The 19,419-nt window shown below is 42.1% G+C and overlaps 1 protein-coding gene across 11 annotated transcripts in view; it reads right to left on the bottom strand.

Moving 5' to 3' along the window:
• LOC134345188 (transcription factor Dp-2-like) overlaps nt 1-19,419 on the bottom strand; it is a 273,052-nt gene that overhangs the window by 105,428 nt on the left and 148,205 nt on the right. For 7 of the 11 annotated variants that reach the window (XM_063045426.1, XM_063045429.1, XM_063045431.1 and 4 more), the window contains one exon: nt 6,529-6,632. The exons of 1 other annotated variant lie outside the window; for it this stretch is intronic. In XM_063045426.1, coding sequence (XP_062901496.1) covers nt 6,529-6,632 — 104 coding nt within the window. The remainder of the gene's footprint in view (nt 1-6,528; nt 6,633-19,419) is intronic. 3 more of the 11 variants (XM_063045434.1, XM_063045432.1, XM_063045433.1) reach the window with 1 other exon arrangement.

Genomic DNA, 19,419 nt, shown 5'->3' with positions numbered 1-19,419 from the left:
CACATCCTTTCAAAGATAAGAGGCACAAAACTGCTCACAATACTCCAAGGGAGGCCACATCAGGGCTTTATAAAGTCTCAACATTACATCCCTGCTTTTATATTCTAATCCTCTTGAAATGAATGCTAACATCGCATTTGCCTTCCTTACCACAGATTCAATCTACAAATTAACCTTTAGGGAATCTTGCACAAGGATTCTCAAGTCCTTTTGCACCTCCGATTTTTGTATTTCCTCTCCACTTAGAAAACAGACAACCCTTTCATTTCTTCGACCCAAATGCATAACCATACACTTCCCAATATTGTATTCCATCTGCCACTTCTTTGCCCATTCTCCTAATCTGTCTAAGTCTTTCTGTAACCTTCACTACCTCCTCAAAACTAACTGCCCTTCTGCATAGCGTCTGCAAACTTTGCAACAAAGCCATTAATTCTATCATCCAAATCATTGACATATAACGTAAAAAGAATAGGTCCCAACACAAACCACTCTGGAACACTACTAGTCACCGGCAGCCAACCAGAAAAGACTCCCTTTATTCCCACTCTTTACCTCCTGCCAATAAGCCACTGCTTTATCCATGCTAGAACATTTCCTTAATACCAGGGCTCGTAGCTTGTTAAGTAACCTCAAGTGTGGCACCTTGTCAAAGGCCTTCTGAAAACCCAAGTACACAACATCAACTGATTCTCTATCCAATAGATTTGTCAGGCCAGATTTTACCTTCAGGAAACCATGCTGACTACAGCCTATTTTATCATGTGCCTCCAAGTACATCAAAACCACATCCTCAGCAATCGACTCCAACATCTTCTCAACCACTGAGGTCAGACTAACTGGCATATAATTTCCTTTCTTCTGCTTCTTTCCCTTCTTGAAGAGTTGAATGACATTTGCAATTTTACAGTCTTCCGGAACCATACCAATGATTCTTGAAAGATCATCACTAATGCCTCCGCAATCTCTTTAGCCACCTCTTTCAGAACCCTGAAGTATGCACCAACTGGTTCTTGTAACTTATCTACCTTCGGTTTCCCAAAATCTTCTCTTTAGTAATGGTAATTACACACACTTCATGACCCCTGACACCTTGAAATTCCACCACACTGTTAGTGTCTTCCACAGTGAAGACTGATGCAAAATACTTATTCAGTTCATCCGCTATTTAGCTGTCTCCCATACTACCTCTCCAGCATCATTTTCTAGCAGTCCGATATCCACTCTCACCTCTCTTTTACATTTTATGTATCTGAAGAAACTTTTGGTATCCTCTTTAATATTGTTGGCTAGCTTAATTTCACATTCCATCTTTACCTTCTTAATGACTGTTTTTTTGTTGCCTCCTGTTGGTTTTTAAAAGCTTCCCAGTCCTCTAACTTCCCACAAATGTTTGCTCTATTATATGCCCTCTCTTTGACTTTTATGTTGGCTTTAACTTCTCTTGTTAACCATGCTAGTGTCATCTTGCCTGTAGAATACTTCTTCATCTTTTGGTTGTATATATCCTGTGCTGTGTCGTCATCCCTGCCAGTGTTCTTTTCCAATCAATTCTGACCAATTCCTCTCTCAAGCCTCTATAATTCCCTTTACTCCACTGTAATACTGATACATCTGACTTCTTCCTTTCTCCAAACTGCAGGCCGAATTTAATCATATTATGATCACTTATCCCTAAGGGTTCTTTTACCTTGAGCTTACTAAACAACTCCAGTTCATAGCATAACACCCAATCCAGAATAGCGGATCCCCGAGTGGGCTCAACCATGAGCTGCTCTAAAAAGCCAGCTCTTAAGCATTCTGGAAATCCCCTCTCTTGGAATCCAGCAACCAATCTGATTTTCCCAATCTACCCGCATACTGAAATCCCCCATGACTATTGTAACATTTTCCTTTTGGCATGCAGTTTCTATCTCCTGTTGTAATTTGTAGACCACATCCTTACTGCTGTTTGGGGCTCTGTATACAACTCCCATCAGGGTCTTTTCACCCTTGCAATTCCTTAGCACTATCCACAATGATTCAACACCTTCTGGCCTTACGTCACCTCTTTCTAATTATTTGATTTCATTTTTTTTTACCAACAGAGCCATGCCACCTCCTCTGCCTTCCTGCCTGTCCTTTTGATACAAGGTGTTTCCTTGGACATTAAGCTCCCAGCTATAATCTTCTTTCAGCCATGATTCAGTGATGCCTACAACATTGTTCATGCCAATCTGTAACTGTGCTACAAATTCATCTACCTTATTCTGTATACTGTGCATATCTAAATATAATACCTTTAGTCCTGTATTTGTCCTTCTCGATTCTGTTGTCCTTTTCCATTGCAACTCATCCTACTGACTCCAAATTGCTAGGGGTCTCACTACACACAGCCTCTGTTTGTAACCCAACTACTTCATCTTCAGCACTATCATTCTGATTCCCATCTCCCTGCCAAATTAGTTTAAACCCATTCCAACAACTCTAGCCAACCTGCCCACAAGGATATTGGACCCCCATCGCACCTTCCCCAGAAGAGATCCCAATGATCCGTGAATCTGAACCCCTGTCCCTGCACCAGTTCATTAGCCACGCATTCACCTACCAAATCATCCTATTCCTACCCTCACTGGCACATGGAACAGGCAGCAGTCAAAAGATTACTACTTCGGAGCTCCTGCTTCTCAACTTTCTACTGCACCTAGCTCCCTAAAATCTCTCTTCAGCACCTCCTGACCTTGTCTACCCATGTCATCAGTGCCATTACGTACCATGAGTTCTGGCCAGTCATCCTCACCCTTGAGAAAGCCAGAGACCCATCTGAGACATCCCAGGTCCTGGCACCAGGGAGGCAACATACCATCCGGGTGTCTCTACCGCTCCCATAGAACCTCGTCTCTGTTCCTCTGACTAAGGAATCTCCTATCGACACCGCAGTCCTCGTCACCTCTCTGTTCTTCTGATCCACAACACCAGACTCAGTGTCAGAGACCCAGTCACTGTGGCTCCCCCCGGTAGGTCGTATTTAAAGTCGTATAAGAGGAACGGTCACAGGCACACTTTGCACTGGCTGTGTATTTCCTCTCCTGCTTCTGACAGTCACCTAGTTATCTGTTTCCTGTAAGCTAGGGGTGACTACCTCCCGGTTGCTTCTATCATCTCCTCATTCTCCCATACAAGTCGAAGATCATCGAGCTGCAACTCGGTGCACCTGGTGCAGATGTGTTTATCAGAGAGACTGGAGGTCTCCCAGACCTCCCATATCCCACACACGGTACAACACTCTGCTCCTGGAGTCATTCGCACTAAGCTACTATACCCTAACAGATAAGGAATGAACAAGTAAGAGCAGAGAGTAACTTACAACAAGGGTCCCCAACCCTTTTTTGCAGCGCAGACTGGTTTAACATTGACAATATTCTTGTGGACCGGCCGCCCAGGGGTGGTGTTCAAGTAGGGTAAACTCACCTCAACATGTCTTTTACAGTTAGGGTTGCCAACTTTCTCACTCCCAAATAAGGGACAAAAGTAGCAGTCAAATACGAGACACTTGGGTTTACCCTGAGAAAGACTACCATGATCATGAAGACTTGCGCGGGCACCTGTGTGCGCATGCGAGATGTGCGCATGTGCGTACGTGCCGATTTTTTCCCCACAAATCAGTTTTGGCTTAATCTTCCCAACTATACTGTACATACATTATTTCTACTTTATATAGGCTGTGTATTTATCATATCATTCCTGCTTTTACTATATGTTAGTGTTACTTTAGGTTTTATGTGTTATTTGGTATGATTTGGTAGGTTATTTTTTGGGTCTGGGAATGCTCAAAAATTTTCCCATATAAATTAATGGTAATTGCTTCTTCGCTTTACGCCATTTTGGCACGAAAGGTTTCATAGGAATGCTCTACCTTAGCGGGGGAAATACGGGACAAGGGCGGTCCCGTATGGGACAAACCAATTTAGCCCAATATACGGGATGTCCCAGCAAATACGGGACAGTTGGCAGCCCTATGTTCAAGTTCAACAGTGCATGACAGGGAATGAGGAAAGGTGCAGCTGACTCATATCGTTTCCTCGCAGCCTGGTGAGCTATTTTTATTGGTCCTTTCTAATGAATCCCTCTTACTGATTGGTCGCTCCTCAACTCAGAGAAACTGCCACAAAACTCTGCCTGCAAAATCTCGATCACCTTCCTGATTAAAAGGTAGCACTTATTACACAGCCCTGACTTTGATTGTCCAAATCAGAGTAAACTGCCGCGAAGCTCTGTTTTTTAAACCCTGAACTCTACTTTTGAATCTTGAATTTAGGAGAGTTATAGCTATATTCCGTAAACTCTAATTAAAGACTCAAGAACTTAATTCAATTATTGCGATTCAAGTTAAGGTAGACATATCGTTTTCCCACAAGATAGCTTTGAGCATACTTAATGCCAAAAGGGGAAAAAGATGTATTGTACAATGCAAAGAAAATGCTGTCTAAGTTGCATGCCATCTTGGTCAATGTCTGCCATCCACTACATAATGTACTGGGTGGGCACAGGAGTACATTCAGCCAGAGACTCATTCTACCGAGATGCAGCACAGAGCATCATAGGAAGTCATTCCTGCCTGTGGCCATCAAACTTTACAACTCCTCCCTTGGAGGGTCAGACACCCTGAGCCAATAGGCTGGTCCTGGACTTATTTCATAATTTACTGGCATAATTTACATATTACTATTTAACTATTTATGGTTCTATGACTATTTATTATTTATGGTGCAACTGTAACGAAAACTAGTTTCCCCCGGGATCAATGAAGTATGACTATGACTAGGACTAAAGGATATTTATAGAGTATATTTAACATCTGCTAAAGCATTCTCCGGTATTATGAAGTCATGTTTGTGTTACTACAATTCCTCAGTGTTAAAACTTGATGATTTTAAACAGAGCAGAGAAGAACAGCAGCACTTTCTCATAGAAACACAGTATTAAGCAGAACAAGTGGTATGTCAATCATTTTCTATTAAAGTTGTCATTTCCTTAATAACCAGCTTCTAATAACACAAGTCTGCCTTGGTTGCCATTTTGATGGCTTCTGTAGCCCAAGAAAATAATTTAAGCAAGTGAGATAGCATGAGACAGTGTGAAATCGGAAGAGCCAGAATGAAACACATTGCTTTGTGAAATACAAAAAAAGCTTTATAGCTTGGTTACAATCCTGGAAGCATCACCTAAGAAGGTATTTCCTTGTTCTTCATCAGCATCTGCATGTCTCACAGCCAAAAGCCTCACTCAGATCTTTGCACCTTCTGCAAAGATTTGCAGAAAGTAGTGGGCCTCCTCAGCATTACGTCTTGGCACAATTCTCAATCCAATGCTGGTAGGAATTTAATTTTAGGTCTGAAGCATAAAATATTAATTTATCATTCAGGTAAAAGTTAAATGCAATCTTTAACGAAATTTATTAAATCCAGGTAATCATCAAGCCTTTCCAGCAATCGCTACAAAAATATAATGAAGTGACCAAAGTGTCACAACAGCTCAAAGCAAAACTCTGCTCAACATCTGCATCAAGACAAATTGCTGGTAAATATCTGCAAGATGTTTTGCTGCCACCTGTTGGGGAAATTCTGAACTTCAGCTACATCAATCAAACGACAATTAAATCTAAGGGGGATACTATATGGGAATGAGATGAGCCGAAATGTCTTCACCCAGTAGGATGAAAACTTTTGGAATTATTTATTCCAGATGGCCGGTTGGCTGCACAGATCAGTCTGTTTTTGAACATTAAAGATAGCACTGGAAAATGGGGCAGGGGAGATGATCTTAAAAGAGTGGAACAGACTCAAAGAGCCAGGTGGCCTCATCATTCACATATTTCTTACGTTCTTGTGTTTCTGACTGATCACAGCCAACGATTTCCATGTAACCTCAGCAGCAGATCATGTGCCTTTGTGAAGTAGAGGGCACAATAGTGACTGAATCTGACTCTGTAAGCGAAAGCAGAATTTTGCATTAAATTAACCTGCAAAGTTTGCTTCAGTGGTGACAGGCTGATCATCAATGCACTTGTCAGAATCTATATGTGCGTAATTTTTTGAACATACTAGCAGGTTATCTATTTTGTAATAGAAGTTTTTTTCTCATCAACAGGCCTGATGAAAAAGGTCTAGGCCCTAATTGTCAGCTGTTTATTTCTCTCCATAGATGCTGCCTTATCTGCCAGTTCCTCCAGCATTTTGTGCTCATCTACGTTTCCCCAAGTCTTAGCTCCTCTCTTTTCTGTGTCATATGGTACTTTTCGTGGGTCTCACAGATGGTATAAATACTTAGCAAAGTCTCTCTGTCTGGGGAGTCAAATAATCTAGTTTCCTCTTGTACTACCGTTTGAAAAGAAAGGCAGAAAATATGCAGCATTTTGCACCACAGTGGAATACATTCTTTCCTGACAATGCAGTTGAAGACGAACACGAGCATATTTTATTACGGTTATATCTTGCAAGTAGATGACTGAAAGAGTCAAAAATCCACCGAAGGCTGTTCAGTACTCACCATTTGGGGTGCAACATTCACGTTTGCTAGGCCTAAGGTTTTGGGCAAGATCTTGGTTTGAGAGACGATGTTGGAAACAGATGCTGCGACCATGGATATACTATCTGGAAATAACCAAACCAACAATTAAACTACTAAATAAACCATGAAGATCTGTACAAACAAAACACTCCTCACTGGGAAAGCACACCTATCAACCTCTCTGAGGTGTCATGGGTGACACATCTCATCTAAGCCCATGTGCAATTGTTTGTAGACCTGAGAAGATATCTGGACATTACTGGGTAGCAGAGCTTTGGATGTGGAGGACATCAAGAGCCTCACTAGATCTGCATGAGGTGAATGACATTAAAAGACCTCAAATTCTTCTCTTCTAATATGTGAGCTATTTATGATCAAGTAATTAAATAAATCTGAAATGAAAGATTGGTCTCAATAACGCTGTCAATAAACTATCTCAAGACATATTGGTGAATCAGAGTGGTTTTTACATTGAATCAGTGGTTTAATTGTAAGGAAATCTTATTGGTTTGGTCCATCTGTGACTTCTGACTCAGTAATGGAAAACTATCATCCTTACTGATTTGACTTATCTGTAACACCTAACCCAATAATGTAGCTGACTCGTATTTACGAATAGATAATAAATACAGATTTGTAGAATGAGCTTCCCGCTATTCAGGACATTTACAGCCCAAAGGATCATTGGACACCCAAGTCACCCCAACCACAAACTGTTCCAGCTGTTAGCATCTAGGAAACAGTATCACAGTATAAAAGCCAGGACCAACAGGCTCCGTCCGGGACAGCCTCTTCCACCAGGCCGTCAGCCTGATTAATTCAAGCTGATACAACTGTGTTTCTAAACTGTTCTGTCATACATCTTATTGCACATACTATTTATTACAAATTACTATACTTTGCACATTCAGATGGAGACATAATGTAAAGATTTCTACTCGTCATGTATGAGAAGGATTAAAGAAATAAAGTCAATTCAATACAAGTTTTGTTTTGCAACCGAGGGTGGTGAAATTTAATTCTGTTTGCCCAGACACACCAAATTGTACATGAATACAGGGCATCTCTTCAAACAAAAAGTCATCATCTTGAGATTTCTGGGAAAAGTCAAGGCAATTTTTATCATTCCTACCAGCTCATAAAGGAGAAAGTGCAACACACATAGAAGTTGCTGGTGAACACAGTATGTATGTTGCTTGAATTTCCAGTTGGCCTGCTGCGTTCACCAGCAACTTTTATGTGTGTTGCTTGAATTTCCAGCATCTGCAGAATTCCTGTTGTTTAAGGAGAAAGTGCAGTTCTTTTTAAATGAGGGAAGCTATTGCACACCAGCTACCCCATGGATATGACCCGGTGATATCTTGATCCAATGGTAAGGAAGGCTAGGATGATTAGAGATTATGTTCGCTGCACACTGCTTGAAAAACAGAGACTCAATCTGGTATATACTGCCTACCCTCATCTCCTTTTCTCTGTCCAATCTTCTCTTAACTGCCTTCATCTCTTTTTACCTCGGCAACCATTCTCATCATCCCTTCCTCCTTCCTTCCCCACTCCATCCAGCTTCAGCGGCTGCAATGGTTACGAAGGCAGCTTGCTTCCATTTTCCCCAAGAACAAATGAATACAGGCCTTGTCAAAGAAGCCACATCCAGAAGTAATTCTAAGAAAGTTGCCAAAGCAAGTTTGATTCCCACTGTGAGGATCCAGATGGGAGATGGTGTAACGGGCAATAACACAAAGCAATCTAACTAATGAGAACATTTCAGACACTATTAACTTTTAGATGGAAATTTGAATGTTGGTTTAATCCGATGACATTGATAAATGCAGTTAACGGGCATTATAGGTATGAATTTTATTTGCAACAATTTTGTGACTTCATTTAATTTCATTTATTTTCATTTCGTTTACTTCCATCCAATTCAAATGACTGAATCATAATGCAAGTTGGACTATAATGTGGTTTTCGTTCCTACAAGGCTACAGACTCTTCCTTAAAGTCATACAGCACAGGAACAGCTGTCCAAGTTTTTTTTTTACAAGTTGTTTATGTACCTGCCTGAACCACTTCCTCTGGCAACTCATTCCACATAAAGACCACTTTCTGGGTGAAAAGGCAGGTTCCTATTAAATCTTCCCCTCTCACTTTAAATCTATGCCCTCAAGTTTTTGATTACCCAACCCTGGGAAGAAGAATATGCACATTCACCGTATCTATGCACTTCATCTTATACACCTCACATCACTCCTCACTCTCCTAGGCTCCACCTGAGTAAAGTCAAGTCAAGACACCTGAGTAAGGACACCTTGAATAAAGCTCAACCTGTTTCTATAATTCAGTCTTGGCAACATCCTCGTAAATCTTTTCCAGCTTAACAGCATATTTCCTATAACAGGGTGACCAAAACTGAACAAAATATTCCAAATGTAGCCTCACCATCATCTTGTACAATCACCTTATTGAGAGGGACATTGGACAGCCTGCTCCCAAACTTCTCTCTCTGTAAACAGAACATTTCAGTTCTAAACGATGAGCTTTGCTCATCTTCTCCAATGAAGATCCAAAGGGCAAGTCAAGAACTCAGGGCAAGTGGTAATAATATTCATGGGATAAGAAGCAACACAACAGCAAGTTAAAAGCACAACTTCAGTTTCATGGGAATTTGTCAGATATGGAATTAAGGCACAATGATGATCACAAAATCTTATTAACTGACAGATCAATCTCAAAAGCAGATTCGCCATCTTGTAATTTCCCTTTATAGCGATGAACTGGCTCTGCGGCTGTGGCCTGCAGCCATTGGTACTTGCCTCAGCGCTGAACGTACTCTGCAGCTGTGGCCTGCAGCCATCGATACTCGCCTTAGCGCTGAACTGACTCTGTGGCTGTGGCCTGTAGTCATCAGTACTTAGCGCCGACCTGGCTCTGTGGCTGTGGACACACTTTCAAGGACTCTGCGGCTCATGTTCTGTGTTTACTGATTGTTATTGTTTGCATGATTTGTGTTTTTTGCATATTGGGTGTTTGATGGTCTTGTTCTGTGGAGGTTTCAATGGATACTATTGAATTTCTTTGTTTTGTGGCTGCCTGCAAGAAGATGCATCCCCAGGTATACATACTTCGATAATAAATACTTTGACTTTGATCCATTCTGGAAAGCTGACAAGTGAAGCATGACAGGAACCTAAATATCCTAAGGTTACAGAGTTTTTGGAAAGGACAGGAAAATTCAAGAAGTTCTATGAATAATAAATCAAGATATAATTGCAAAGGCGTGAACAATCTGAGCAAAAATACTTTGTAAACATCTTTGTAAGGCTAAGGGAAAACAAAGGATAGGGCTCAGATAAGAGTCATCAACAGAGGGAACTAGCTAGTGGCTGATAGGACCTTCTGGACCTCCATGCTGTCCACAGTACAGCACAGAGAGTGCTTCTGACCTCTTGCACCATCCCTGGACTCAGCACTGAATCTGAGGGAGCTCCATAATGGGCTATGCTGAAGAGGTGGATATACCTCAACAGTCATATCCAATGTGGTCTCACTCAGATGAACTTCCATTAAAAAATATACAGCAATGTAAGTAGATTGACTTTGTATTTTAGTTTTTAGTTGATTTTAGTTTGATTAATCAGTTAATTGTTTTTTTCTGACTTTTCAATATTTTAGGTATGTTAGTTTCATTGATTTCACTGTACAAGCCATCAGATTTTGTGGACAGGGCCTTAGGTTGTGTTGCTCAAGGCCTTGTTGGTGTTTCAGGCCTGCTCCACTTCACAGCCCTGAGGTGGTAGAGAGAGTCACAGCTGTGAAGGTTATGAAACTGTGTGTTGGTGCATGGGGGGACAACTGCATAATCCAACACAATCTTCCCAACAAATGCTGCACTGAGAGGATGTGAACATGCACACGTCTGAGGAGACAACACTGCAAAAACAATGGGCCTTCTGTAAAAGATTTTATTTTTCACAGTATGTGGAAAAACAGCTTCGCAAAGGCAATTCTTTCTAGAAAGTGCTCAAGCAAAGTGCTTGATTGAGTCAGACACTTATAATCCAACAGGAGAGCAGGACTTAATAATGAACAACAAGCCAAACCAAATTTAGTAAATTAGTTGGAATTAGTAAAAATAAGTCAATATACAACAGTGACGTAACAAGGGTTTATATTCAAGAATGGGAAATTTCAAGGAATGAGGAATGAAATGACCTCAGTAAATGGGGTCAAATGGCTGGTGAGTTAACTGGTAACTGCACATTACATGGGAAAGTTACTGGTATTTATCACAGGAGGTGACTAAGCATTTAGACAAGGATGAGATGATCAAAGAAAGCAAGTATTAATTTCTAACACTAATCTATTGGTATCTTTAAGGAGATGATTAGCCTATACAGACATCCAGAAGGCATCTAATAATGCTTCCCATGATGAGATTTGTAAAATCGGAACAGTATGTAACCCTGTGATGTGGGTTAATAGCAGGAGACAGGAGAGGAAATGGCAATGGAGGAAATGATTTCCCTCTGAAGTTCAGTGCAATCTGTTTCACAGTAATCTCTTCCTGTACTTGTTTGTCAGGATCTGTGCGTACCTCAGCACTACTGCCAGCCCCACCTGTCCTTAAGGGGGCAGTGGCGACCTGCCCTTTGAACCACTGCAGCCCATCCGATGCAGGAACTCCCACAATGCCGTTGGAAAGGGAATTCCAGGCTTTAGGCCCAGTGATGACGATGATGAAGCGCGCGACAACTTTCACAAGACAGGGCGTGACTCGCAGGAATTAGTGCCCACTTCCTCATCTGTCATGGCGGTAGGGGTTCCTGGACCGGGTAGGTGGTTTGGTGTCGGTTGCTGTTCTTTGCAGCCTGTCGTTCACCACACTTTTTTCAGATCGTGCTCACTGCAGCTCCAGAGCACCAGAGTTTAATTCGGAAGCTGAGGTCCCAAGTCAGCTGCTTTGCCCTGCATGGAGCCGAGCCTGTTAACCACTGTCAAAGCTGCATACAGCCAGCCAAGCAGAGAGCATTCCATCACACTCTTAACCTGGGTCTTGTACACAGAAAGGGAGCCTCACATTTTCTATTGAGTTACTTCAGACAGAACTACAGTTCTGTGCAAAACCAGATAGATAGGATGCTTAAGACATTTGCACAGTACTGTACTTGTCAACGTGAAGCAGAGAGTGAGTCTGTAAACCCAGTGAGAGCAAAGGATGCCGGACAAAAAACATGCAATAAAAAAACTGGAAGTTCAAAAATAAAATCCACACGGAGATTTTTTTTCTCAAAGCTCTGGTAAATATAGAGAGGAAAAACAGTATTGCCAATGTGGAGCAGACGGTGAGTTCGTAAATCTGGTGGGAGCAAAGGATGTTGGGAATGGCGAGGGTAGAGCGCCACAGGAGGGGTGTGGGGACAGGTGGCTGAGGATGAGTGCCAGTGCAGAGGGTGGCAGACGTACAGACACATCCGGCCCTGAAACACCAGGCAAGGTCGTTGGATTCCAAGCAATTGGTTCACTGATCATTTCAGAATGTCTCTCTGCTTCTTCCCACTCCCCGCCCCCGTTCCTACTCTCAGTCCACAACAGACACCCATATCAGAATCAGGTTTATCACGCGTGTCATGAAATTTGCTGTCTTTTTAGTACAGTGTAATACATAAAATTACTACAGTACTGTGCAAATGTCTTAGGCACCCAAGCCATAGATAGATGGTACAGCCCATCGAGCCTGCCCCGCCATTCAATAAGATCATGGCTGATCTGTCCGTAAACTCAGCTCCATCTACCTGTCTATTCTCCATAACCCTTAATTCCCCTACTATGTAAAGAAAGATATTTAGTGAAGAAGCCTCAACTGCTTCCCTGGGCAGAGAATTCCACAGATTCATCACTCTCTGGAAAAAACAATTTCTCCTCATCTCCATCCTAAATCTTCTCCCCTGAATCTTGAGGCAGTGTCCCCTAGTTCTACTATGAAGTGCATTAAGCTCAATCAAAAAGGGACAGCAATGCTGTCTGACTTAGTTTTCTAACCTCTAAGGCCTGCCACAGCTGACAGCTGGTCTGGGACTGGATTTTGAATGGATACTTTAAAAAGGTCCGGTTGGCATTACATTTTACTTGCCGTCGGGAGTGTCTGCCTTCTTTTTTTTTTACCTTTTTGGCATTCAAACCATGCTGACTCATCCTGGGATACAGTTCTATGGACTCTGGGCACCTCACCCTCATGACAAAACACAAGAGATTCCGCTGATGCTGGAAATCTGGAGTAACACACTCAAAATGCTGGAGGAACTCAACAGGTCAAGCAGCATTTGTGGAAAGGAATGCAGTCAATGTCATAGCCATACTTTATTAATCCCAGGGGAAATTGGTTTTCGTTACAGTTGCACCATAAATACTAAATAGTAATAGAACCTTAAACAGTTAAATAGTAATATGTAAATTATGCCAGTAAATTATGAAATAAATCCAGGACCAGCCTATTGGCTCAGGGTGTCTGACCCTCCAAGGGAGGAGTTGTGAAGTTTGATGGCCACAGGCAGGAATGACTTCCTATGACGCTCTGTGCTGCATCTCGGTGGAATGAGTCTCTGGCTGAATGTACTCCTGTGCCCACCCAGTACATTATGTAGTGGATGGGAGACATTGACCAAGATGGCATGCAACTTAGACAGCATCCTCTTTTCAGACACCACTGTGAGAGAGTCCAGTTCCATCCCCACAACATCACTGGCCTTACGAATGAGTTTGTTGATTCTGTTGGTGTCTGCTACCCTCAGCCTGCTGCCCCAGCACACAACAGCAAACATGATAGCACTGGCCACCACAGACTCATAGAACATCCTCAGCATCGTCCGGCAGATGTTAAAGGACCTCAGTCTCCTCAGGAAATAGAGATGGCTCTGAACCTTCTTGTAGACGGCCTCAGTGTTCTTTGACCAGTCCAGTATATTGTCAATTCGTATCCCCAGGTATTTATAATCCTCCACCATGTCCACACTGACCCCCTGGATGGAAACAGGGGTCACCGATACCTTAGCTCTCCTCAGGTCTACCACCAGCTCCTTAGTCTTTTTCACATTAAGCTGCAGATAATTCTGCTCACACCATGTGACAAAGTTTCCTACTGTAGCCCTGCACTCAGCCTCATCTCCCTTGCTGATGCATCCAACTATGGCAGAGTCATCCGAAAACTTCTGAAGATGACAAGACTCTGTACAGTAGTTGAAGTCCGAGGTGTAAATGGTGAAGAGAAAGGGAGACAAGACAGTCCCCTGTCGAGCCCCAGTGCTGCTAATCGCTCTGTCGGACACACCGTGTTGCAAGCACACATACTGTGGTCTGCCAGTCAGGTAATCAAGAATCTATGATACCAGGGAAGCATCCACCTGCATCGCTGTCGGCTTCTCCCCCAGCAGAGCAGGGCTGATGGTGTTAAACATACTGGAGAAGTCAAAAACCATGACCCTCACAGTGCTCACTGGCTTGTCCAGGTGGGCGTAGACACGGTTCAGCAGGTAGACGATGGCATCCTCAACTCCTAGTCGGGACTGGTAGGCGAACTGGAAGGGATCTAAGTGTGGCCTGAACATAGGCCGGAGCAGCTCCAGAACAAGTCTCTCCAGGGTCTTCATGATGTGGGAGGTCAATGCCACCGGTCTGTAGTCATTGAGGCCGCTGGGGCGCGGCGTCTTCGGCACAGGGACGAGGCAGGACGTCCCTGTGTTTTCATCCCAATGTTTTCAGTGCCCAAAACGTCAAGTCTTTATTCCTTTCCATAGTTGCTGCCTGACCAGCTGAGTTCCTCTAGCACGTTCTGTGTGTCACTCTAATGATGCTGTACACACCCGGTCACTGCATTCAGTCCTTATACTTACACAAGCAAGAATTCGGGCACTGAGAACATTGACTCCATTCCTTTCCACAGATGCTGCTTGACCTGTTGAGTTCCTCCAGTATTGTGTGTGTGTTACTCCAGATTTCCAGCATTGGCAGAATCTCATGTATTGTCATGAGGGTGAGGTGCCCAGAGTCCATAGAACTGTATCCCAGGATGAGTTAGCATGGTTTGAATGCCAAAGAGGTTGAGAAAAAGACAGACACTCCCAAAGGCAAGTAAAATGTAATGCCAACTGGACCATTTCACCAGTTCTGATATTGAGTCTGCCATACAGAATTACAGGTCTTGTCCATCTATAAATCAAACTAAATTTTATTATCAAAGTGCATATACAGTGGTACTAGAAAGTTAGTGAGTGAACCCTGTAGAATTTTCTCTATTTCTGCATAAATACGACCTAAAATGTGATCAGATCTTCATGCAAGTCCTAAAACCATATAAAAAGAAACCAATTATACTTGTTCATTTATTTATTGAGAAAAATGATCTGACATTACATGTATTTGTTGGAAAAAGTATGCAAACCTTTGTTTTCAATAACTGGTCTGACTCCCTTGTACAGCAATAACTTCAGCTGAACATTTCCAGTAACTCTTGATCAGTCCTGCACATTGGCTTAGAGGACCTTCAGGCCATTTCTCCTTACAAAACTGCTTTAATTCTGGGATGTTGATGCATAAACTGCTTGCTTCAGGTCCTTCCACAACATTTCTATAGGATTAAGGTCAGGACTTTGACTTGGCCATCCCAAAACACAAATTTTCTTCTTTTTAAACCATTCTGTTGTTGATTTACTCTTGTCTTTCGGATCATTGTCTTGTTGCATTATCCATCATCTTATTAAGCTTCAGGTGATGGACTGCTACCCTGACATTCTCCTGTAAAATATCTTGATACAATTTTGATTTCATTGTTCCCTCAACAATTGCAAGCTGTCTAGGCCCTGAGGCAGCAAAGCAGCCCAAAACCGTGATGCTCCTTCCACAATGCTTCACAGTTGGGAAGATATTTTGATGTTGGTGTACAGTGCCCTTTTTTCTCCAAACATAGCAATGTGCATTTCTTCCAAAAAGTTCAACTTTTGTCTCATCTGTCTACAGAACATTGTCCTAGAAGCGTTGTAGAACATCCAGGTGGTCTTTTGCAAACTTGAGATGTGCAGCAATTTTTTTTGTTTTTGGAGAACAGTGGTTTCCTCTGTGGTGTCCTTCCATGTTCTATGTTTTTCTTATCGTGGATACATGAACACAGACATTAGCAAGTTCTAGAGATTTTGCTTTTACCCTTGGGTTCTTTTTCCACCTGCTTCATCATTGCACGTTGTGCTCTGATGTGATCTTTGTAGGATGCCCACTCCTAGGGAGAGTAGCAACAGTACTGAGTTTCCTCCATTTGTAGACAATTTCCCTCACTGTGGACTGATGAACACTCAAGTCTTTCGAAATGCTTTGGTAGCTTTTTTCAACTTCCTGCATCTCTACAATTCTTCTTCTAAGGTCATCTGAAAGTTGTTTTGATTGAGGCTTAGTGCACATAAACAGATCTTTCTTGAAAAGAGCAGGCTGTCAGTAACCTGACTTTGTGTGCGTTTTTTTATTGGGCAGGGCACCGCTACAGCCTACACCTCTGATCTCACCTCATTGATTGTAATACCTGATTCCAAATAGCTTTTGTAGAAGGTATTACCCCAGAGGTTCACATACTTCTTCCAACTAATACATGTAATATTGGATCATTTTTCTCAATAAATGAATGAATAAGTATGTTTTTGTGTTATTTATTTAATTGGGTTCTCTATCTAGTTTTAGGACTTACGTGAAGATCTGATCACATTCTGCAATATTAAAGCAGAAATAGAGAAAATCCTACAGGGTTCACAAACTTTCTAGTACCACTATATGTCACCATTTACAACCATGACATTCATGGTTTTTCCTGGGCATACTCAGCAATGCTATAGAATAGTAACTATCACAGGATCAATGAAAGATCAACCAGACTGCAGAAGACAACAAACTGTGCAAATGCAAACATAAATATATGACAATAAATAACGAGATCATGAAATAACAATGTAAAGAGTCCTTAAGAGTGAGATCATTGGTTGGGGGGGAACATCTGAATGGATGGGCAAGCAAGTGTCGATTTTCCTTTGTTCAGAAGGTTGTGTACCATAGATAGCGAAACAGCAATGTTTCAGAAGACTAATGAGAAGCCTCACAATGCTTTCCCAATAAAACACAGAACCTTTCCAACTACTTGCAGACGAGGCATGCAAACTGATCCTCAAAACCAGCACTGAGAAGCATCCAAAATGTTTACTTTTTCTAGTGACCCAGTAGGCAAGGAGTTTAATCCACCAACCTACAATTTAAGGACATGTTCAAAGGAAGAGATATCTCAATTTAAAGTTTTTAGATGCCGAGGCAAAGAAGTGACATGGGTTTAGATGAAGGAAGTGGTAATGACCGAAAAGAGTCAGCTGTGATCTTATTGAATTCCTAAGCAGGGGTCATGAGGCTCAACGGCCTAGTGTTCCTTCTATTACATAAACAGAATCCAAAGTTATAAACACGTGACTACATCTCATCGACCTTATCAATTAAATATACAAGATGTTTTTCAGCATTCTAATGAAGCCTCATTTAGCTCGCTAACAATTCCTACTAAAGTACTGAGAACGACATTTCTCCAAAAACATTCAAAGCAACTTGCGTCATGAATTAGATGCAAATGAAAATTCCACAAGATTGTAGAAATTCCTTCTCCATTATCCATCAGCACGTAAACAACAAAGATCCTGCTTTCGTTGTCAACTGAAGGGTCCTTTGGAGTTTGTGTACAATATCTCGGTGACCTCCTACCGCCACTAATGTAGGGCGTTCTTGTTTCACATTCATTTTCATGAAAATAATTAGTTTCCAACATGGTCACTTGCAGCCACTGAAAAGGTCATTTTTGTCTGGAGGGCAGGGGCTGCTGGGTTCATGAAACCTGCTCAGATTTTTCAACAAAGAGCAGCCAGTCCTTGGAAACGTCCACAACACAGAAACAGGACCTTCAGCCCATCTAGTCCAAGCTGTAATAAAAGCAAAACACCAAAAATCTCAAGACAAATTCAAAGCTAAACTGGTGTCCATGATTTTCAATGAAATAGCTTTCTGTAGCACCACATTTCAAAATCTATTTTGGGCCAAACCATTTCACAGCATACTTCAAAACACAAATTGTGCTTAAACAGACATAGCAAAATTTATTTTTAAAAAAATAAAGCCTCCGGCAGATAGTGGTACTGTCTTTCTGATGTAACTGGGGTACTAAAATTAGTTTGGATGAGGACCATGCCTCAGTGTTAAAGAGTGTATCTGTTTGTTTTCAACCACAGTCCCAAAGCACACTCTACGTAAATTAGGAACAGAAAATGCTTGAAATGCTCAGCGGGTCCGGTCGCTTCTGTGGGAAGAAAAGCAAAGTTAAGGTTTCAGGCCGAAGATTCTTCCACAGAATTTTCTGCATTTAAGATTCACAGAAGCTGCAGTTATCTAGATTCTTTTCCCCTCACACTCTAACTCAGTTGCTCTCAAGAGAGCAGAGTTTATGTAATCTGAGTATCAAATGACTACTGAAGGAACTCAAAAGGTTAAGTAATATCCGTAAAGTTCCTCGGGGTCAATATCACAAATGACCTGACTTGGTCCAACCAAGCAGAGTTCACTGCCAAGAAGGCCCACCAGCCCCTTTACTTCTTGAGAAAGCTAAAGAAATGTGGCCTGTCCCCTAAAACCCTCACTAATTTTTATAGATGCACCGTAGAAAGTATTCTCCTAGGGTGCATCACAACCTGGTACAGAAGTTGTCCTGTCCAAGACCGGAAGAAGCTGCAGAGGATCGTGAACACAGCCCAGCACATCACACAAACCAATCTTCTGTCTATGGACTCACTTTACACCGCACGCTGTCAGAGCAGTTCTGCCAGGATAATCAAGGACACGACCCACCCAGCCAACACACTTTCTGTCCCTCTTCCCTCCAGGAGAAGGCTTAGGAGCTTGAAGACTCGTACGGCCAGATTTGGGAACAGCTTCTTTCCAACTGTGATAAGACTGCTGAATGGATCCTGACCCGGATCTGGGCCGTACCCTCCAAATATCCGGACCTGCCTCTCAGTTTTTTTTTGCACTACCTTACTTCCCATTTTCTATTTTCTATTTATGATTTATAATTTAAATTTTTAATATTTACTATCGATTTGTACTCCAGGGAGCGGGAAGCGCAGAATCAAATATCGCTGTGATGATTGTACGTTCTAGTATCAATTGTTTGGCGACAATAAAGTATAAAGTAATTGTTGTCATTCGTTCTCTTGCTTGGCTACAGACGGTCTTTAAAAGATTTGAGCTTTGTTTTTCTTCCTCCTTCCTTGTAAAACAGGCTAGCAGATAAGTTTTGTGGATTTTTCTAAAGCAAGTCAGCGGGTGTGGGGAAAGAATGTATAGCAACTATTGTAATTGGTGTGGGCTGACAGCCTGTGGGACAAATTCAAACGGCTGTGACAACACTGGCAACACCTTGCTGGAGGAATTGATCCCAATTCTGTCAATGATATGTTTTGCTTGGAGAGCATGTTTTAGCTGAATGAAAAAGCTCTGTGGCAGGTGTTGCGGACTGCTCTGTCAGAAGGGTCCTGCTCAGCATCATCTCCCCAGGGTGTCGATGAAACACTGAAAATGCTGGCCTGGGACAATGCTCTCCTGACAGTGACCAAACTAGGCTTTGTTCCAATGAGGAATGATAAATAATTCCACATTCCCACCATCTGCACAATTTTATTTTTGTCTCACAGAGATAAATATTCCCACCATGCCTCTCTCCAGCCTATTAAAGAATAACGTTTAGAGAATAACATTTCCAGCTGAACTTCATACAGGAACCCGAATGAAAACACGAAGAGCAGATGAAGA

Source organism: Mobula hypostoma, chromosome 4 (assembly GCF_963921235.1).
Source record: "Mobula hypostoma chromosome 4, sMobHyp1.1, whole genome shotgun sequence".
In the NCBI taxonomy this organism is placed as follows: domain Eukaryota; kingdom Metazoa; phylum Chordata; class Chondrichthyes; order Myliobatiformes; family Myliobatidae; genus Mobula; species Mobula hypostoma.
This window is presented reverse-complemented; position numbering and strand designations above follow the sequence as displayed.